At 40.4% G+C, this 20,304-nt stretch overlaps 1 protein-coding gene across 3 annotated transcripts in view; it reads right to left on the reverse strand.

The window, feature by feature from the left end:
• Positions 1–20,304, reverse strand: part of LOC139474020 (protein C-mannosyl-transferase DPY19L3-like) — a 48,986-nt gene that overhangs the window by 19,826 nt on the left and 8,856 nt on the right. The window contains exons 1-9 of one of the 3 annotated variants that reach the window (XM_071256879.1): positions 11,743–11,801; positions 8,339–8,575; positions 7,696–7,786; positions 6,873–6,994; positions 5,770–5,909; positions 5,104–5,230; positions 4,173–4,307; positions 3,034–3,165; positions 1,018–1,122 (exon numbers count right to left, since the gene is read on the reverse strand). In XM_071256879.1, the coding sequence (XP_071112980.1) occupies positions 1,018–1,122; positions 3,034–3,165; positions 4,173–4,307; positions 5,104–5,230; positions 5,770–5,909; positions 6,873–6,994; positions 7,696–7,786; positions 8,339–8,569 (1,083 nt within the window). In that variant the 5' untranslated portion in view covers positions 8,570–8,575; positions 11,743–11,801. Of the gene's footprint in view, positions 1–1,017; positions 1,123–3,033; positions 3,166–4,172; positions 4,308–5,103; positions 5,231–5,769; positions 5,910–6,872; positions 6,995–7,695; positions 7,787–8,338; positions 8,576–11,709; positions 11,802–20,304 lie in introns of those variants that run through there. The other 2 variants (XM_071256878.1, XM_071256877.1) reach the window with 2 other exon arrangements.

The following is a 20,304-nucleotide window of genomic DNA, read 5'->3' on the forward strand; positions in this document are numbered from 1 at the left end:
TCAAAAGGCGCCAGTACACCACTAGACTACACCACTCTACATAGCAACTTTCAACAGAAATATTTCACTTGTTTTCATCATGAAAAATCATGAAAACACAATAAAATATAAAGCATAAAAATCTCAAATAATCCAAAGGTACCAGTTCTCCACTAGATCTACATACAACAAAATATAAAGCATAAAAATCCCAAATAATCAAAGGTACCAGTTCTCCACTAGATCTACATAGAAAGTTTCAACAAGAAATATTTAACTGTTTCAGAGTTCTGCTCCAGAAATGGAAAGCGGATGGCTGACTGATGGATGATAAAAATCTCTTTGTTTTTCTGCCACATTTCAACAAACTGCCTGCACACCATTCTCCAACACAGGTTCTACACCTGGACAAGCCACGGGCCTCAGATTACAAATTGTGAACTGTACTTTTTCAGTTAGCATTATCCATCGAGAAACCAACCTGTTATATCCTACAATTACCCCAGTCATTAGCACGGATGTATTTATTTCCCCTACATCCAAAGATCATGCATAGAGACACATTACTTCAGACAGACCCAATTTTGGCCAAAATGTCAGCCAAAAATTCCAATTTGGAATTTCACAATTCATGTTAATATAGTTATAACTATTGTTCTGGCTTTGTAGAGGTAACTGTAATAACACGATAACAGGCCCAGTAGAGAGGGAGAGGCTTCCATGCATATTCTTACAGTATTGCAATGTTAAAATACCTCAGAATGTAGGAAGAACTTCTAAAAAATCTCAATTTTGAACACAATGACATTTTTTTAACAATTTGCCTGCCAAGGGCAATCGGTGTAGAATCCTAGACAAATCCCTGGAATGATAGTCATGTGTCAGTTTTATGCTGTAGAGGTTTGTAATGTGAAATGCATGGATTTGTACCAGTCAGCTGCTGGCCAATGAGATAACTAGACTATATCCTACATAAGTAACAATCCAGTATTCAGGGAGGCAAGGACACTGCTAGAGTGACAGCTGAGCGGGGCCTACCTTGAGCAGCGTCGTGATGACTCCCGCCAGCAACAGCACCAGCACACTGTAGACGACCGTCGTCACGATTCCCTTGATCACACCAGCAGATCTCTCCACCTCCCCCTGCAGGGAACACATCACAGTGTATACTTCTCATAGACAACACAACACAGTGTATACTTCTCACAGGCAACACACCACAACACAGTGTATACTTCTCACAGGCAACACAACATATTGTATACTTCTCACAGGCAACACACCACATTGTATACTTCACATAGACAACACAACACAGTGTATACTTCTCATAGGCAACACAACACAGTGTATACTTCTCACAGGCAACACACTTCAACACAGTGTATACTTCTCACAGGCAACACAACACAGTGTATACTTCTCACAGGCAACACAACACAGTGTATACTTCTCATAGACAACACAACACAGTGTATACTTCACACAGGTAACACACCACAACACAGTACATACTTCTCACAGACAACACACCACAACACAGTGTATACTTCTCACAGGCAACACACCACACCACATTGTATACTTCACACAGACAACACACCACAACACAGTGTATACTTCTCACAGACAACACAACACAGTGTATACTTCTCACAGGCAACACAACACAGTGTATACTTCTCACAGGCAACACAACACAGTGTATACTTCTCACAGGCAACACAACACAGTGTATACTTCTCATAGACAACACAACACAGTGTATACTTCACACAGGTAACACACCACAACACAGTACATACTTCTCACAGACAACACACCACAACACAGTGTATACTTCTCACAGGCAACACACCACACCACAGTGTATACTTCACACAGACAACACACCACAACACAGTGTATACTTCTCACAGACAACACAACACAGTGTATACTTCACACAGGCAACACAACACAACACAGTGTTTACTTCTCACAGACAACACAACACAACACAACACAACACAGTGTATACTTCTAACAGGCAACACAACACAACACAGTGTATACTTCTCACAGGCAACACACCACAACACAGTGTATACTTCACACAGGCAACACAACACAACACAGTGTATACTTCTAACAGGCAACACACCACAACACATTGTATACTTCTCACAGACAATACAACACAGTGTATACTTCTCACAGGCAATACACCACAACACATTGTATACTTCTCATAGGCAACACAACACAACACATTGTATATTTCTCACAGGCAACACAACACAGTCTATATTTCTCACAGACAGCACAACACAACACAGTACCCTTTTCACAGACAACACATTGTATCCTTCTCACAGACAAAATAGTGTATCCTTCTCACAGACAACACAACACAACACAGTACCCTTCTCACAGACAACACAACACAGTGTATCCTTCACATAGAAAACACAACGTATACTTCTCACAGACAACACAACACAGTGCATACTTCTCACAGAATGCCAATCTCATTAAAATCAGATCTTTGTTCTCGCTACCGCTAAACAAAGATCTGAGGACATCCAATTAGGGGTCATGTCCGAACGACCTTTCATCTGACCAATCAGAGAGTCGCTTTCCAGATCATGAAAGTGACAGTCGGAATGTGATTTTCAATCTTGCAAGTCTTGAAAACTTTAACACGGTGTATTCCGAAGGGCAGTTACGGGTTTAACGACTGAATCCATACAATCTAGCCATTTAAAAATGTTCATTTGTTCAGGTTTCAAATTTTTAATCCACAATTTGTCAAAATATGTTTCGAGGCATAGTCGCCAATTTGAAATTAGTGCCGTAAAGCACGAGAAAGCTACCTTCTGATTGGCTAATGTCGACTTCTTGTCAGTCCTTCGAAAGGTCGGTCAAAGTTCGAGCAAGGTCGGTCTGACGTGACCCGTAAAGGAATGTCCTTAGATCTTTGTTTAGCGGTAGCGAAAACTAAGATCTGATTTTAATGAGATTGCACAGAATGCAAACTTGTCACTTCTCCCAGACCAGGGTGAGACTCCCTACCTTGATGTACATGACAGCATAGGAAGCCAGGACGAGGCTCATCCCGAGGGACACCAGGATCATCTTGTTGATGAACTGGAAGAGGCACACCAGCAGCATGGTGGCCATCACCACATGCAGCATGTTGCGTACCTGTCAAACAGCCACATCATTACTTCTACCCTCCCACTCACTAGGCCATGTTGTTCATGATCCTCCTCAAATAGCTATAGTAGTTATCCTGAACATCAAACTTTACTGATATGTGGGTAAAAGAATAATTGTTGTTTTCATGGCATTCATCAAACGTGTATTTGTCATATTATCATCTCATTTAACCTGCCATTACTTCGCTGGCCCTTCCTGATCCTCACTATAGTCCTGGCAAGTATAAATGTAACAAAACCCTGAGCACACTATTCTATGCAGTACCATGACACACCAGCCAGAGCTCCAGATAAGCTGTGTATCTGCGTAAAATACACAGAAATGCAGAAATATGCAGTAAAATAAAATCCAAGTGTATCAAATACGCAACAAACATAACAGATACGCTACAAAAATAAAACTTGTACGCATCATCAAAATATTGTGAAGTAACCCTGCGTATTCGATTAGCAAATCAGCTACTTATTTTGAAATTATAAACGGGGCATTCCGTCAACCTTGCCAGACTCCACGATGACAGTTACATCATGATCATTTGCCATCACACTTTCTTGTGGAAGTATCATGGTATTTTTGAGTCCTGTAAAGCTCTCGAACCCACATGACACCAGTTTGCAGGGACCAGATGAATAGTGTTTTTAAATATTTAACTTAAATACCTACATGTGTAAAAACTAGTGGGTAACAGAAATTTGAATACCCAGATAGAATTACTGATACCCAATGATTTTAAAATGCATGGGTAATATACCCACAACACCAAAAGCTTATCTGGAGCTGTGCCAGCTGAGACATTTCCCCCTTAGTAACTTGTGGAGTCATAACTGCTGGTTTAATACACAAGTGGACAGGTAAGATGTACCCCTGAAACATCGTAGCCGGGGACCGGTTCTAACCCGGAATCCCCTGGGATTTAGTGATGTGGCCAGGGCTACCCCTTCCAAGGCAGCGGGTGAGTGTGTGAACCGGGACCTATCAGACTTCGGTGTTACCTTGTAAGCTGGGATGATGCCAAGGATCCAGACTCCGAATAAAGTCGACACTTGCAGCAGGAACACAAACTGGTTGAACTGCCAGCACAGCGCGAAGAGGAATGTGAACGTGAGGATGACCGCCAGAAGCACCTTCTGTAAACACAGAAACAGACTGTCAGTGCATAACATGAACCACATCAGCAATGTTTCTGTGTTCAATCCAATGTGGGAGATGACAAGACAATCGGAATACATATATAAGTTTCTGTGTACAATCCAATGTGGGAGATGACAAGACAATCGGAATAAATATATATGTTTCTGCTCCTGGAACTAGTTTGCAATAATACAATGTTTTTTTTGCATCAATGAATATGTTTTACCTCACTGCATAAAGTCATGCAATGTTTTTGTTGGTATCCAGCATGTATGGTGAGCAATTTGTTTTTTTTATTATGTAGAACAGACATGACAATAGCAAAACTGTTTTTTTTTAGTAACGAGGCCAATCTAGGGGTGATGCCGCCCCCAAGAAAATTTTGAAAACAAGGATTAAAATAAGTACATGTTACATAAAACTGCAAGGACAAATCCCGGAATTCCGGGAATCCGAGGAAAATTTTCATGTTTGGTAAAACAGAACAGTTTTTGCCCAGTACTTTCACAAACAAAATATTTTTCCCTCAAAACAACCCTAGGTGCCACCAAGAACATCAGAGGGTCAGCTATTGTGGGAGAAACCAATCATGACCTGGTTAGTGTATTCAGATCTGAAGCAGGCAAACCAGAGACTCATCAACGTTTCATCAAACAAGGCAGCCATTGTTGCCACCTAATCAACATTTCTATTGCAGTTTGTGATCACTTCCACAGATTTAGTCTTCTTTAGATCCCCACAAGGTGTATTTGATATTCAAGGAAATAACAGCAGTTATGTAACCTGACTTACCTCTTTGAGTTTGGAAATGGCACCTGCCTGGAAGTAGATTGTAATGGCAGTCACCTGGACCCACAGGAATGGGAGGGAGAAACTCTCTCTCAGGGGAATGGTGTAACCAACACGAGTTGTGTCAATCCTGGAACATGCCACCATCACAGATCAGAGGTTAGTGAGTTGGTGTGAGTGAGTGAGTTGGGTTTAACGCCGCTTTTAACATTATTCCAGTTATATCACGGCGTGTCAGCTTAATGTGGGAGGAAAGCCCGAGGTGATGCAGGTCTTAGATGTTTACCACTTCGGTGAAACCGACGAACACGGGTATGGTGCTGACAAACCTAGAAATATAATCGGGGTGAACTGGGATTCGAACCCACAATCATTTCTTGCGTGTCCAGGGGATGCAACTCTGCACAGCGAATCGCGGCGCCTTAGACGACTGGGCCACCCGTGCCAGTTAGTGAGTTGGATTGAACAATACAGTAGAACTTTACATTCCCCAAAATTCTCACAGGTTGCTGAAGTTTAAAAACCTATGAACATTGGTATGTTGCTTATATCATAATCTAGGCAAATCTGAGATTCAAACCCACAACCAGCATATCCTGACAGGGTCAAGGGAGGCAACTCTGAAAATGATTTTTAATTTTGTTGGTAGAAAATATGACTGTAACGAACCTGTTGACAACATAGAACCCTGATGTAAGGACGCCTGCCAGCCATGTCCCACTGAGAATCCATGCTGACGTGAAGAGAGCAGCCACCAGCAGGGCGTGGAGTGCAAAGGTACATATGATGTAGAAGAGGATCGGCAACATCTGTAGACAGACCAATCACATCATCAAATACGAGATTCACTCCATGTTGTGATATTTCGCGGAAAAGTAAACTAAGAAGACAAACATGCTTCAATGAAGATCTTTGTCATCTGTAGATTTACCTGGGTACAATGGTAGACAAGTCTTGCAATCATCTTGATCCAAGAACTTCATATAAGATACCACCGCCGTCATATAGCTGGAACATTGCTGAGTGAGGCGTTAAACAACAAACAAACAAACAAATATAAGATACCTAGAACTTACCTTAATGCTTCAATGTGACTCCCAGTGTTCACCTTGACCCCTTATACTCAACATTTGACCTCCAGTATTCTGTACACGATACCCAGTGTTCACATTGACCCCTTAAACTCAACCTTGACCCCAAGTACTCTGGATAAGATACCCAGTGCTTACTTTGGCCTCCAGTACTCTGTACGAGATACCTAGTGTTCACCTTGACCCCTTATACTCACTCACCTTGACCTCCAGTATTCTGAACAAGATACCCAGTGTTCACCTTGACCCCTTATACTCAACCTTGACCTCCAGTATTCTGTACAAGATACCCAGTGTTCACCTTGAGCCCTTATACTCAACCTTGACCTCCAGTACTCTGTACAAGATACCTAGTGTTCACCTTGACCCCTTATACTCAACCTTGACCTCCAGTACTCTGTACAAGATACCCAGTGTTCACCTTGACCCCTTATACTCAACCTTGACCTCCAGTATTCTGTACAAGATACCCAGTGTTCACCTTGACCCCTTATACTCAACCTTGACCTCCAGTACTCTGTACAAGATACCTAGTGTTCACCTTGACCCCTTATACTCAACCTTGACCTCCAGTATTCTGTACAAGATACCCAGTGTTCACCTTGACCCCTTATACTCAACCTTGAACTCCAGTATTCTGTACAAGATACCCAGTGTTCACCTTGATCCCCCAGGACTCACCTTGACCCCCAGGACTCTGTACATGATGGCCAGGACCACCTCTTGGTAGACGTTCATTCTTTCTAGGATGTTGATGACACTCGGGTGTTCTGTCACCTTGTCATGGATCAGGTCGTAGATACCTGCACACAGAACCAACAATATACACACATTCTGACTGTACACACATATCGACTGTACACACATGAACTGTACATACATTCTCAGTATACACACATATCAACTGGACACACATAGCGACTGTCAGACATAGCGACTGTACACACATATCAACTGGACACAAAAAGCAACTGTACACACATATCAACTGGACACAAAAAGCAACTGTACACACATAGCAACTGTACACACACATTAACTGTACACACATATCAACTGTACACACATAGCAACTGTACACACACATCGGCTGTACAAACATATCAACCATACACACATATCGACTGTACACACATATCAACCGTACACACATATCAAACGTACACACATTTCGACTGTACACACATATCAACCGTACACACATATCAAACGTACACACATTTCGACTGTACACACATATCAACCGTACACACATATCAAACGTACACACATTTCGACTGTACACACATATCAACTGTACACACATATCAACCATACACACATATCGATTATACACACATATCAACCATACACACATATCTATTGTACACACACATCAACTGTACACACATAAAGACTACATACACATAACACTGACATAATTGAAGATGCAATGTCACTCAATTCAACATGCCTGACCAGGTCAACTAATCATTCCACAATTTGTTTTATCTTCCTACAGTACCTTGTGATATAGATGGAGCATTCACCATCTGTTTATAGTAGGAGTAGTACAGGCCAGACTCTGTGCGGAATGATATTTCCCTCTCCACCTCCTGCAACAACAAAACTTCACATTCACATTCACATCTCATTACCAAACCTTTTATTGCCAATATGAAGATGTATGTCTACAAAATATTATCAACCTATGTTTATCTTAGAGGCAAAAACGGATGGGATGGTCAAACTGGTTGATTGCATATAATCATACCCAGACGGTTAGCTTACTATGTTCCTATATCCTCCAACATAAGTTCTATGACCGAGCTGCCTACAATGAAACAACAAAGTATGCTGCTTCAGCTTTGTTTCTGTCCCACAGCTGCAAGCTGAGTTCCCAGGAACCTGTACATAGCACGAGACTGCTTGTTACACAACTAGTTACAAACAAATAGTGAACCTTATATGATTACTTGTGCTGTAATTATGTTGAAATATTACAATTCACATGCACTGTAGTTATTGGCATGACAGATTAACTATAGTAATATGAAAGAATTGGGTGGTCCTTAACTTTATTTAATTAGTCAAAGGATCACAGATTCACCATGGTAATATGAAATAAATTGTGTGTTCCTGAACCTTTTTTGAGTTGTATAGGTTACCTTGATGTTTGTGAACCACATTCTATTTTCATGCAGTGTGTACATTAGCCAGGCATGGGCGTAGCCACACACACACATCATTATCACTCCCAGGACCACATTGCTGAAGATGGATGTAACCACGTCAGGTGCTCCCCCATCGCTTCCGCTCTCTGTCGGCGTCTTTGACCTTGACCTTGGGTCTGTACTACGACCTCCACCTTTACCCTTTCGTCTTCTTGCGTCAGACATCGTAAACTACAAAACGGATAGGGATCATGAAAATTGAGGCAATAAGAAATCTGCAACACGGTTTCATTCAAAACTGTCACTATTCACATTCCTGCAGTTATGATAATCCAATCATTAAAATATATTTTCCTGTTAGTGAAACATCTGTCATGCTTCATTTTATTTAAGAAATAAACCATGAGTAGGCGTTGTTTATTGTACAATAAAACACTGCATGGAGAATATACCATGAGGGGAGTAGTGTTTTATTGTACGATAAACAACGACCACAATTCATTTATTTCTTATATTCAAATAAGGATCCATTAAGCAGTGTGTGTGTGTGAGTTGGGTTTAACGCCGCTTTAAAGAGTATTCCAGTTATATCGCGGCGTGTCAGCTTAATGTGGGAGGAAAGCCCGAAGTGATGCAGGTTTCAGACGATTACCACTTTGATGAAACCCACGAGCACGGTTATGGTGCTGACAAACCTAGAAACATAATTGCCACGAACCGGGATTTGAACCCACAATCATAGGTTTCTGGCGTACCCAAGGGACGCAACTCTGCACAGCGAATCGCTGTGCCTTAGATGACTGGGCCACCCGTGCGCCCCCACTAAGCAGTCAGCCATCAATGTTAAATATTGATACTTAACTCGACATCAGTATACTGTCACTGGAGCCTGTACAACTGATATGCATTGATCAGTCAATCCACGCCCCAAGGAGACATCGTCATTATGAATATATATTTCTCAGAAGGACTGATCATTGTTGAAAACTGGCAATTAGCTTCTATAGAAGGACAGTTTGACAAACTGCTTAGCATGTCTACCAGTAAGTGGTTGGAAATCAGTCTACAAAAAATAGTTTCCTTCAAACTCAATGTTTGATAACCTTTCATCTGTTGATAAAGGAAAATGAGAGTTGTCATCAAATATGACAGCACAATTTTACACAAATATGTAGCTAATTTCCCTTATACAGTGAGATTTGGCAGTGGATGAACATTCTAGCACTTCTGAGAATGATGAGTTTGGTTTGGGATTGCTTGTGGATTAGCATTCCTTGATCAGTATATAAAAGATCAATTGATATGACATACATAAAGGACATATTCAAATAATCCAATGATATATGACATATCCCAGTTCTAATATCAGTGATTTATTACCTACGAGGGCAAACATATCAGGGTTCATAAAAATCACATGTGCCCTAGGATTCTGTCATCCGTCATCTATTGTTTCCGTCATCCAGATGAAATTATTGACTTCATTTGAATCTTATTGTGACGTGAGGTCTGAATGATGTCACACTAGAAACAACGTCATAGCTGAAGATTGTTGACGTCATTCGAAAAATTGTGGTTCCGCTGCTGTTGCGACTTGCTGTCCTTAAACGTAAACACTAAAATTTGGCTCTGCAAGTAGACATCTTCTTCGGTAATAAATAGAACATTATATTAGTGTTCATGTCATACTATGTTTACGACAAATGTCTATATATCTTTGTATCATAACTGCTGAGTAATTCCAACAATACTTATCACACAAACATGACATGATTTACCTCAGTCTGGCTTTACACTTACCTAACACTGGATCAGCCCCATCTAATACAGTAATCTAGACATGTGGACAGCCCAGCCAGCTGATAGTCAGTGTCAGAACCAGTTTAACAAGACAGAAACAGGTTCAAATGACATAACAGTGCCCTTACAGAATCATTGAACCCTGCGGTGGAGCCTGAGACCCAAGCATGGCTACAGTGACATGCACGCTCCTATATGTTGTCTAATATCAGCAGTAGGTAATATGAGGCTGTTGTTGAAACCATATTGTTTATTGAAGTCGTGTGACCCCACACAGTACTGGGTAGACTAACATCTAGTCTCTGAAATGAACATGTCGTACAGAAAAAACAGTTGTTCAGTTATCTTAATAAAAATATAAATAAAAGGGAGCCCAGTTACTCTCTTCATTTTCAGATACTGCAGTAATCTAGACTTGCCAAGCATTATAGACTTGCATGGGCTGTATTTGATATATATTTGTATCAGGGTCTGTAAGACAGACAAAGATGGTCTAAGTCAGTCTGCAGTATATCCTGGTCATGGTTCTACAGTAGGAACACAGTAAGCAGCCGCTGTACACAACATGGTGTTGGGCTCTCCATATTATAATTATGTCAATAATATAGGAAATATTTTGTGTATTGATGTAATCAGGACCTCAATTTCCGATATTACAGCTATATGAAAGTGGGCTGTAAATAATCGTGTCTCGATAGATAATCAGGTTAATTTTCTAGGACACTGACTGAATCAAAATTTCCTGAAAAATGTCTAAACCCGGTAATGGTATTGAAGAATTTCCTATCAAAACTTGATAAAAATCATGAAAATGTTCCATGGCCAGTTGCTTCCATTAAATTAGTGAGGCGTAAACATATATCACTGTCAGTGTTCAAAATAAGGGGAATCTTGGGGTCTTTTAAGTTTTCAACTTTTAACATTAGGGGTATGACAAGGGTGCCTTTACTTCCATGCTTAATGTCAAAGAGAGTATATCAAGCATTCATGGTAATGTCATTATGACCAAAATACTTTAATAAGTTCTTGTCAACAGTTTAAAGCAAACGTATTCCCAGTAGCTATTTCTGATCAATTTGCCCATTACCCTTCACAACCTGCCACGTTGTACTGCATTCAGAATACTACACGTTCTGTTCGGACTAATCACACTATTGAATCATAGACTTGTAATTATTGAGAGAAGCCAGATCTGATACAAGTTAAAGTTATAAAGAAAATATTTACTGAAATGTGTTTACTTTCTCAAACATAAACATGATAAGGTGCCAACTTGAAGCAAATTCGTGTTTGGTGGAGGTTATTTTGTAAATATTCAGTCAACAGTTGGATATATATACTGGTTATTTTTCCTTCAAGGTGTTACAGAACTGATCTGACAAGCTTGTTCCTACCAAAACATGCACTACTGAGACACTACTGAGACACAACTGAGACACAACTGAGACACTATACCGACATGGGCTAGCTGGCAACAATACAGACTGCAGCATATCTTCAGATTGTGAATCTCTGCCACCTTCAACACAGTCTACTGTGAAAACAGCTTGTAAATATATCATTACTTTGTCTATTATGGATGTGAAGGGTTTAGTTACTTGTCACAAGCAGCAGACAAGATGATCCGTGTGGTTCAACATCAAGGTAACACAGGAAGGCGTCGCCAGGTCTTCCTGTACTATTGAGGGGCTTAATAAACACACATTTCTTCATTTTATTTGATCTTGGTGACCGAGTCATAAATTAAGTTACTTTAAATATTTGAATATTGTAATTAATGTGGGTTTGGGGAGGAATCAAGCACGAGATTACATATGATGTGGTGGTAATGGTTTACAGGATGAACATTCAAGCTGGAAAATTGACATGAGAATCTTTGACAGAGTCCCTCTTGTGACTACCCTGCAGGGTTGGGCTTGACTGCACACTGCTATACAGGTTTGCCAGCTTAAACAGTTCTATTCATAAGAGAATTGTGTCAATACAGGCCTCTCTCCCTCCATTCACCACTGTGGACAAGACCCCCTGCTAACAGATCTAGTTTTTCAACAATCTGTCTATGCCAGTATTCACTCTCAGTTGAAGCAGAGGGGTGGTCGGGTAGCCTAGTGGTTAAAGCGTTGGCTCGTCACGCGGAAGACCCGGGTTCGATTCCCGACATGGGCACAATGTGTGAAGCCCATTTCTGGTGTCCTCCGCCGTGATATTGCTGGAATATTGCTAAAAGCGGCGTAAAATCAAACTCACTCACTCAGTTGAAGCAGAAATACTTCACAGTGTGTCTCCAACATAAGTTTACTTTCCTTTGCAATATATGGAGAAAAGTGACCATATGGGTCCCAGGAAACAATTGTGGTGCGACATCACAAAGAGGGACATTTGACATCCTCTTACTCCAGTAAAAAATAGCCTTGTGTGTGGACTATACAAAAATATCTTATTTTTTCTCTCGTTAGTTCGTCATGTAATCGAAACATTATTTCAAAACATTTCAGCATTCACTTCTACTTTCAATTAATTAGACATTGTATCTAAAAACTGCAAGTATGACATAAAGAGTTATAAGTCCAAATGGGACTTTGCAGAAAATGAGTCCAAATGGGTGATGTCATGTATTTCTGTAATATATATAACTTGAAGCTTGTGAATTGTATTTTTGTGTTCCTAAGATAACTAATAAATATAGTGAGAAGTCAACATGTGACATTTCACCCATAAGGTCCCTTATCTCATGCTTGGTCACATATATATATATTCAGTATCTTTTTATGCAATAGTTGAAACTAAGATTTCTCGCAAGCATATTTGTTTCTTGTTGATTTATGGCATGTGCTACGATGTGGTTTCCAAATTGAAATATGTTTGCCATCCTGTCATGTTTCATTGATAAATGTCTTAGATTATTCGGGGGCACGGGTGGCCCAGTCGTCTAAGGCGCCGCGATTCGCTGTGCAGAGTTGCGTCCCTTGGGCACGCCAGAAACCTATGATTGTGGGTTCGAATCCCGGTTCGCCCCGATTATGTTTCTAGGTTTGTCAGCACCATACCCGTGCTCGTGGGTTTCACCGAAGTGGTAAACGTCTGAGACCTGCATCACTTCGGGCTTTCCTCACACATTAAGCTGACACACCGCGATATAACTGGAATACTGTTAAAAGCGGCGTTAAACCCAACTCACTCACTCACTCACTTAGATTATTCAAACAAAAATTGTATGTGACTGAAGGAATAACATGATATGACACTGGGATCATTGCTTGTAGGACCACGATAACCACCTTGCCAACAGTACAATTTGTTTGTTTGTTGTTTAATGCCGCATTCAGCAATATTCCAGGAGTCTATAAATAATCGAGTCTGGACCAGACAATCGAGAGATTGACTTCATGCACATCGATCCACACAATAGGGATACAATGACATGCATCAAACAAGTCAGCAAGCCTGACCACCCGATACCGTTAGTCGCCTCTTACAACAAGCAAGTATTTTACGGCAAGTATGGGTTGCTGAAGACCTACTCTATCCCAGATCTTAACGTCTTGCCTATTGTACAAATACTTCTTGATAGTCACTTAAGTTTCATGACCATTCATGCACAGTTGTACTTTTGCCAAGCTCAACAAGAAGGAAAACTTCAAGGTTTAAGACCATCAAACATGAAGCACAATGGAAGAAAGATACACAGTGTTTCCATGTTTAACACAAAGTTAACAAATTATCAGTCACGTCTGACTGGCTTTCATCAAAGTCAGCCACTTGTTAAAACAACTGGTCATATTCCGATAACCATGATGGCCATCTGAACAGACGGCTATGTTACACCGTACACCCAGGTTATCATTTCCCCAATTCAAACTATTATCATTTGATCATTCTCCGCCCACAATGAATAGGCAGTACCACAGTTTTGCGTTTCTGTATCAATTTATCTCTACAGTATTGAATGGTCTATTCTGAAGCCTAGCTCCCACCATATCTATCTGTAACCTTGGTGGTCAGTGGGTAACAAAGGGACCTAGGCTTAATGATATGGGGCCTATTTTCGGCTAGGTCTACATGACACAACAGAAAGTGATTTTGACTTAAAGTGAAAATGACTTAAATTAACTTTTTCTAGGACTGCCAGCTGACCTGAGTCTCATCTCCCTTGAAGGGGTAAAGCATTTGTATGTCAAGACAAGGACCCACGTCTCATTTCCCTTTAATGGGTAAAACATTCATAGGTCAAGCCAAGGACCCACGTCTCATCTCCCTTTCATGGGTAAAACATCCGTAGGTCAAGACAAGGACCCGTGTCTCATCTTCTGTGTATCGTTAAAGCATACGTAGGTCAAGACAAGACACCCGGGTTCCATTACCCCAATGGGTGGATATGAGAAGCTAATTCTCGGTGCACCCACTGTGATGTGTCATACAGTGCCTCAGATGTAGAAATCACCTTTCGTGTTAAAGGTCTTGTTCCAGATACCACTTCAACCAAACCCTAGGGATAGGCCTTCAATACAAACTGACATTTTGTTGCACATTCATATTTCATCCAAACATTGTTTTTTCTAGTTCATGGTGTTTCTAGTTCACCTGGCTCAGTCCCAGTGCTGTAGACAGCATCCTGTGGGAAGACAGAGCAGCTCAAGAAGCCCAGTCTATCACAGTAACTACACAGAATCGACACTACAAGCCCTCAACAGAAAGTGTCCAGGGAATTATTATGTTTGTTCAAGCCTTGAGCCTATGTGTGTGTAGGCTGGGATGATCATGTGGAAACAATCCATACTGGTGGCTAACTTCAAACAACACACTATTTGAAATAAACAAATAAAGTCATGGTGTACTTGTCAAAACACTGTTAAAGATAAAAGATTGTTGTGCTTGTTAGATTAAAATATTACTTCAAAAACCCTCAAAATCAAATTTGCCTTGTGCATAAAGTCGTACCAGCATAGTAGCCATTGTTATGCAATTTATTTGAAATAATCATATACTCTTACTATATTACAGATCGATTCAATATTAAAATTAACCAAATCCTCGTCCTAATAAAATGGATTATACTAATACATCACCAACAGAGTCGACACATAATTATCTGGAGTCAGCTTGTTCACTGGCATCATGTGTTGCTCAGATACCTTGCATCTGTTCAAATCGAAAACTTAATGTGAATTTTCATACAAAACTGTCAGAATCTCATAAATTGTCCTTCCACATGGTCCAAGAGTCAGGAAAAACTCAATAGTCACAACAATTGAGATTAGTTGTTGCAGCTGTTGATCAGTAAAACTGTTCTGTCTGTTCTGTAAGCATTGTCTTAGTATTGTGTTGATATATGCTCATTGATCCTCTGTATGTGTGTGTGTGTGTGTGTGGGGGGGAAGGGTGATATTGCGTGTGTGTGATCGTGCGTGCATGTGTGGTTGGTTGGTTGGCTGGTTTGTCGTTTTTTAACACCGCACTCAGCAATATTCCAGCTATATGATGGCGGTCTGTAAATAATCGAGTCTGGACCAGACAATCCATGACATCATGAGCATCAATCCACGCAATTGGGATCGATGACATGTATCAACCAAATCAGCGAGCCTGACCACCCGAACCTGTTAGTCGCCTTTTACGGCAAGCATGCATGTGTGTGTGTGTGTGTGTGTGTGTGTGTGTGTGTGTGTGTGTGTGTGTGTGTGTGTGTGTGTGTGTGTGTGTGTGTGTGTGTGTGTGTGTGTGTGTGTGTGTGTGTGTGTGTGTGTGGCAATCGTGCATGCATGTGTGCGTGTGTGTATATGTGTGTGGGCGATCATGTATACGTGCATGCGTGTATATGTGTGTGTATCAGCAATATCACAGTGGGGTCACCAAAAATGGACTTCAAACATTGTACCTATGTGGGGATTCAAACCTGGGTCTTCGGCGAACGCTTCAACCACTAGGCTACCCCACCACCCCTGTCATATCATGATCACTGTACAGCAAAAGCAACATTTTAAGGATGGTACAAAGGGCGTTCAATAAGTTTTGCAACTTCAATATAAGACCAAGTCGCAGAATATCTTTTACACTTTTGTTTTTCAATATAATCTCCATTCATCTCAATACACTTATTCCATTTGTCCTTCAAGCTTTTAATACCACTTTTATAGATCCGCAGATTGTATAATGGAGATTATATTGAAAAATAAAAGTGCAAAAGATATTCTGCGACTTGGCCTTATATTGAAGTTGCAAAACTTACTGAACGCTCCTCGTATGTGTGTTGTACCTGTTCTTCATACAAAACATGACACTAGCTGTGTCTTACGTAAGTAGAGAGGTTGTGGAAGTGTGTTATTGGGAGATAATGGTACTGACACACAACACACATGCTTCTTGGCTTCATCTCACATCGTCTTTTTCGGAGCTTAGAATATACAGTCACTGGTCCTCTGACATCTTGTTTCCAGTAAAATGACAGCAATAGCCTTAAATGCAACAATAAGTTCAAAACTAAACCCTGAATTCTCATGTTACACAGATGGTTTTTTTCTTTTTTTCATTTGCTTCAAACTGTAAATTGGGCTAGAAATTCTGTATAGCAATGATTTGTCTGGAATACGGTCATATTTTGATTTGTAGTCCACCACCACCAACCCTTCCTGTGACGGTGAAGTGAAATGGGGTTTAACGTCACGTTTAAGATTACTGCACTTATAGCAATGAGTGTGGCTCCTTGTACCAGTGTGGACTAATGCCGATTTTATAGTGCTAGCCCACCGACATACCATGCCGCAACTTAACATGAATACCCCACTCAGATACTGACTCCAAGACAACCAGTCCTTGTTTCATCCCCTTTATGCTGAGCGCCAGGCAGGTCAACAACAAGTACCATTATTTACTGTCTTTGGTATGACGTGGCGAGGGATCAGATCCCTGACCTCCCTGAGGCGGTCCCTCCCTGTGAACTACCTAGGCATGTCAATACTTCTGGGGTCACAAGCGGCTATCGAATTGAGCCAATAAATAACCTGACAAGGTTGAGTGGAGGAGGGAATTTACACACCAGTGAAAGTGGCACTTAGCAAGTGATTTCATACCAGTCTGACAGATATCCAATGCATGGTGTCCAGCAAATGTTTTGTTAAACACTCTGAAAATGTAGAAATTACAACATTTGTACAAAGCAAAATTATAGCTAAATGCTAGTACAGTATTCCTGAAAACATCCAACTTCTTGAGAGATTACACCTAATAGAAACAAAGGTAATATTTATAAATATAAGGAAGAATCAGAAGAGGTTCTCTACATTAATATCCAAGTTGTGTTAATGAATATCCTGATAACTAGATATTCAAAGTTATCATTTGTCATTCCTGTAAACTATGGAACTTCATTAAGTGAATATTTCTTTATTGTAAGGGCAGTCGGGTAGCCTAGTGGTTAAAGCGTTCACTCATCACGCCGAAGACCCAGGTTCGATTCCCAACATGGGTACAATATCTGAAGCCCATTTCTGGTGTCCCCCGCCGTGATACTGCTGGAATATTGCTAAAAGCGGCGTAAAGACTCACTCACTCACTCTTTATTGTATGGTAGCAACACTACAGCCCTACATGGCCCATACAGACATTACAGGATATATTTGTCATATATATTTGGGGAAGTCACTTCATTAACATTGTCTTCACTTTCCAATCCTTATATACTTTCATATTTTAGTACTTCATTTTTCATACAGACATTTGAACCACCACTTTCAAAACTCTTTTCCGTTGTCCTCAGATAATCTGCTAAGCTGGCGCTTACTCTAAATAACAGGTTCCATTAATATAATACCCCAACCACCTAGAACCTGTTTTTGTTCGTAAAGAAGATTAAGGCTTAGTGTAACAATCACATTTATGCAGATACATGCAATGAGATTTCCCATGAAATCAGGCATGAATTTACCACAACAATGAAACGCTTGGCGTCTCCAAGACATGAAGTCTGAATGTATAAGTAATGATCCATACAAATGACCGTGCACAGCTTAATGGCGAAATAAGTGCTACTTATGCAACGACTGTAAGGATAGGCCACAAAGAGCTCTAGGTGTTGGTGTCGACACAAAGATTGGTAATAATGTCAGGCTTATTAAACTGACATAGCCACAGATGGGGCCACTTGTATAGACCTTGGCCTTATCAGGGCAATGGTAATCAATCAGGGCTGAAAGTGTACATGGATAGTTGGTTTCACGAGGACAGCTAGTGTTGAGTTGGATTGATATCAAGGGGTGATCTACATTACAGGCCAATGGAGCTCTAATAATTCTTGTACATTTACCTGATTCTATACTGAATTAAAACAGGATTACATTTCTTCATTGATGAACAGTTAGATTTCTATTAGGGCATTACAATTCATCCTACAATACAAGTTGGTTGGTTGGTTTGTTGTTTAACGCTGCACTCAGCAATATTCCAGCTATACAACGGTTGCCTGTAAATAACTGAGTCTTGACCAGACAATTCAGTGATTAATATCATGAGCATCAATTCACACAATTGGGATCGATGACATGCATCAACCAAGTCAGCGAGCCTGACCACCAGATCCCGTAAGTCACCTCTTACGACAAGCATAGTCGCCTTTAACTGAAAGCATGGGTTGCTGAAGACCTATTCTACCACGGATCTTCACAGGTCCATTACAAGTATATAATGACATTTTATCATACCTCCATGAGATCTGATTGGTTCACATGATCTTGATGAAATACTATGTATCCCGCATCGGAGGGAAATAAATTTCTCAATGTATTTGAGTCTTAAATCTGATTTATGCAGGCCAAAGAAACACACAAAATATTTTTTCAGAAAATACCAAACCACCAAAAGGCACCAGTTCAGCATGTGTTTGATACTTATGCGAAGTTTCATAACGAAATATCAAACTGTTTCCGAGTTATGGATGAGGCAATATACAGTTTGTTTGTTTGTTTGTTTGTTTGTTTGTTGTTTAATGCCACACTCTGCAATATTCCAGCTATATGATGCCAGTCTGTAATTAATCAAATTTGGACCAGATAATCCAATGATTGACATTATGAGCACCGATTTATGCAATTGGGAAATGATGACATGTATCAACTAAGTCAATAAGCCTGACCATATGATGCGATATTCAGTAGTCTAAATGCATTACAACACTTGTCCCAAGAATTTTAAGAAAATATATAGAGGTTATCACACGAATGTGTTTTGGCATGGTAGCCTGTATTCAGAAATAATATTGTGTTTGCATGCCTTGGCAAGCTATGTACTTAGACTATAACCAATGAGCTAGTAAGTATTAAAGATTATATGTCCTTAGTGAAGGAATGGCATTAATCCCAAGGCTTTGGCACGTAACTTACAGCATTCATTTACAAGGGACAGATTATCTGTAATTCTGAGTTCCGAGCAGGTTATTCTATATATTACTCATTGAAATTTTATGAGTGAAAATGAAAACAAAACGTATGAAATGTCAACCATACAGTGAGTGAGTGAGTGAGTATGGTTTTAGACCACTAGGCTACCCGACCGCCCGTCAACCATACAGAGAGACTTTTCTGAAGTCAGCCTATTGTTCAGATGACGTCATATATTTTTCACAACAATGAAGCTATGTGACATCATATGGCTTCAATCGACCAATCAGCATTCAGGCCTACAATGAAAGCAGACACACAAGGAATCAACAACATAAAGTAATGAAAATGTATTCACACACAAGCATGATAATCTCTTTATCATATGTCATTCAAAAAAGTATTCTCATATCTCACAAACAGTACACATCCCAAGTTTTCCTGGAATGTGTGCGATGTCACACAGTCATTGATTCGTCAGTCATGCAGTGTTTGTTTGTTTGTTGTTTAACACAATTCTCAGCAATATTCCAGCTATATGACGGCGGTTTGTAAATAATCAAGTCTGGACCAGACAATCCAGTGATTGACATCATGAGCATTGATCTACGCAATTGGGATACGATGACATGCATCAACCAAGTCAGCGAGCCTGACCACCCTGTCCTGTTAGTCGCCCCTTACGACAAGCATAGTCGCTTTTAATGGCAAGCATGGGTTGCTGAAGACCTATTCTAACCCGGATCTTCACGGGTCTCATGCAATGACAATGGTCAACATACCGGTAGTTCG

This window comes from Haliotis cracherodii, unplaced genomic scaffold (genome assembly GCF_022045235.1).
Source record: "Haliotis cracherodii isolate W230 unplaced genomic scaffold, xgHalCrac1.p SCAF_3, whole genome shotgun sequence".
Taxonomy (NCBI): domain Eukaryota; kingdom Metazoa; phylum Mollusca; class Gastropoda; order Lepetellida; family Haliotidae; genus Haliotis; species Haliotis cracherodii.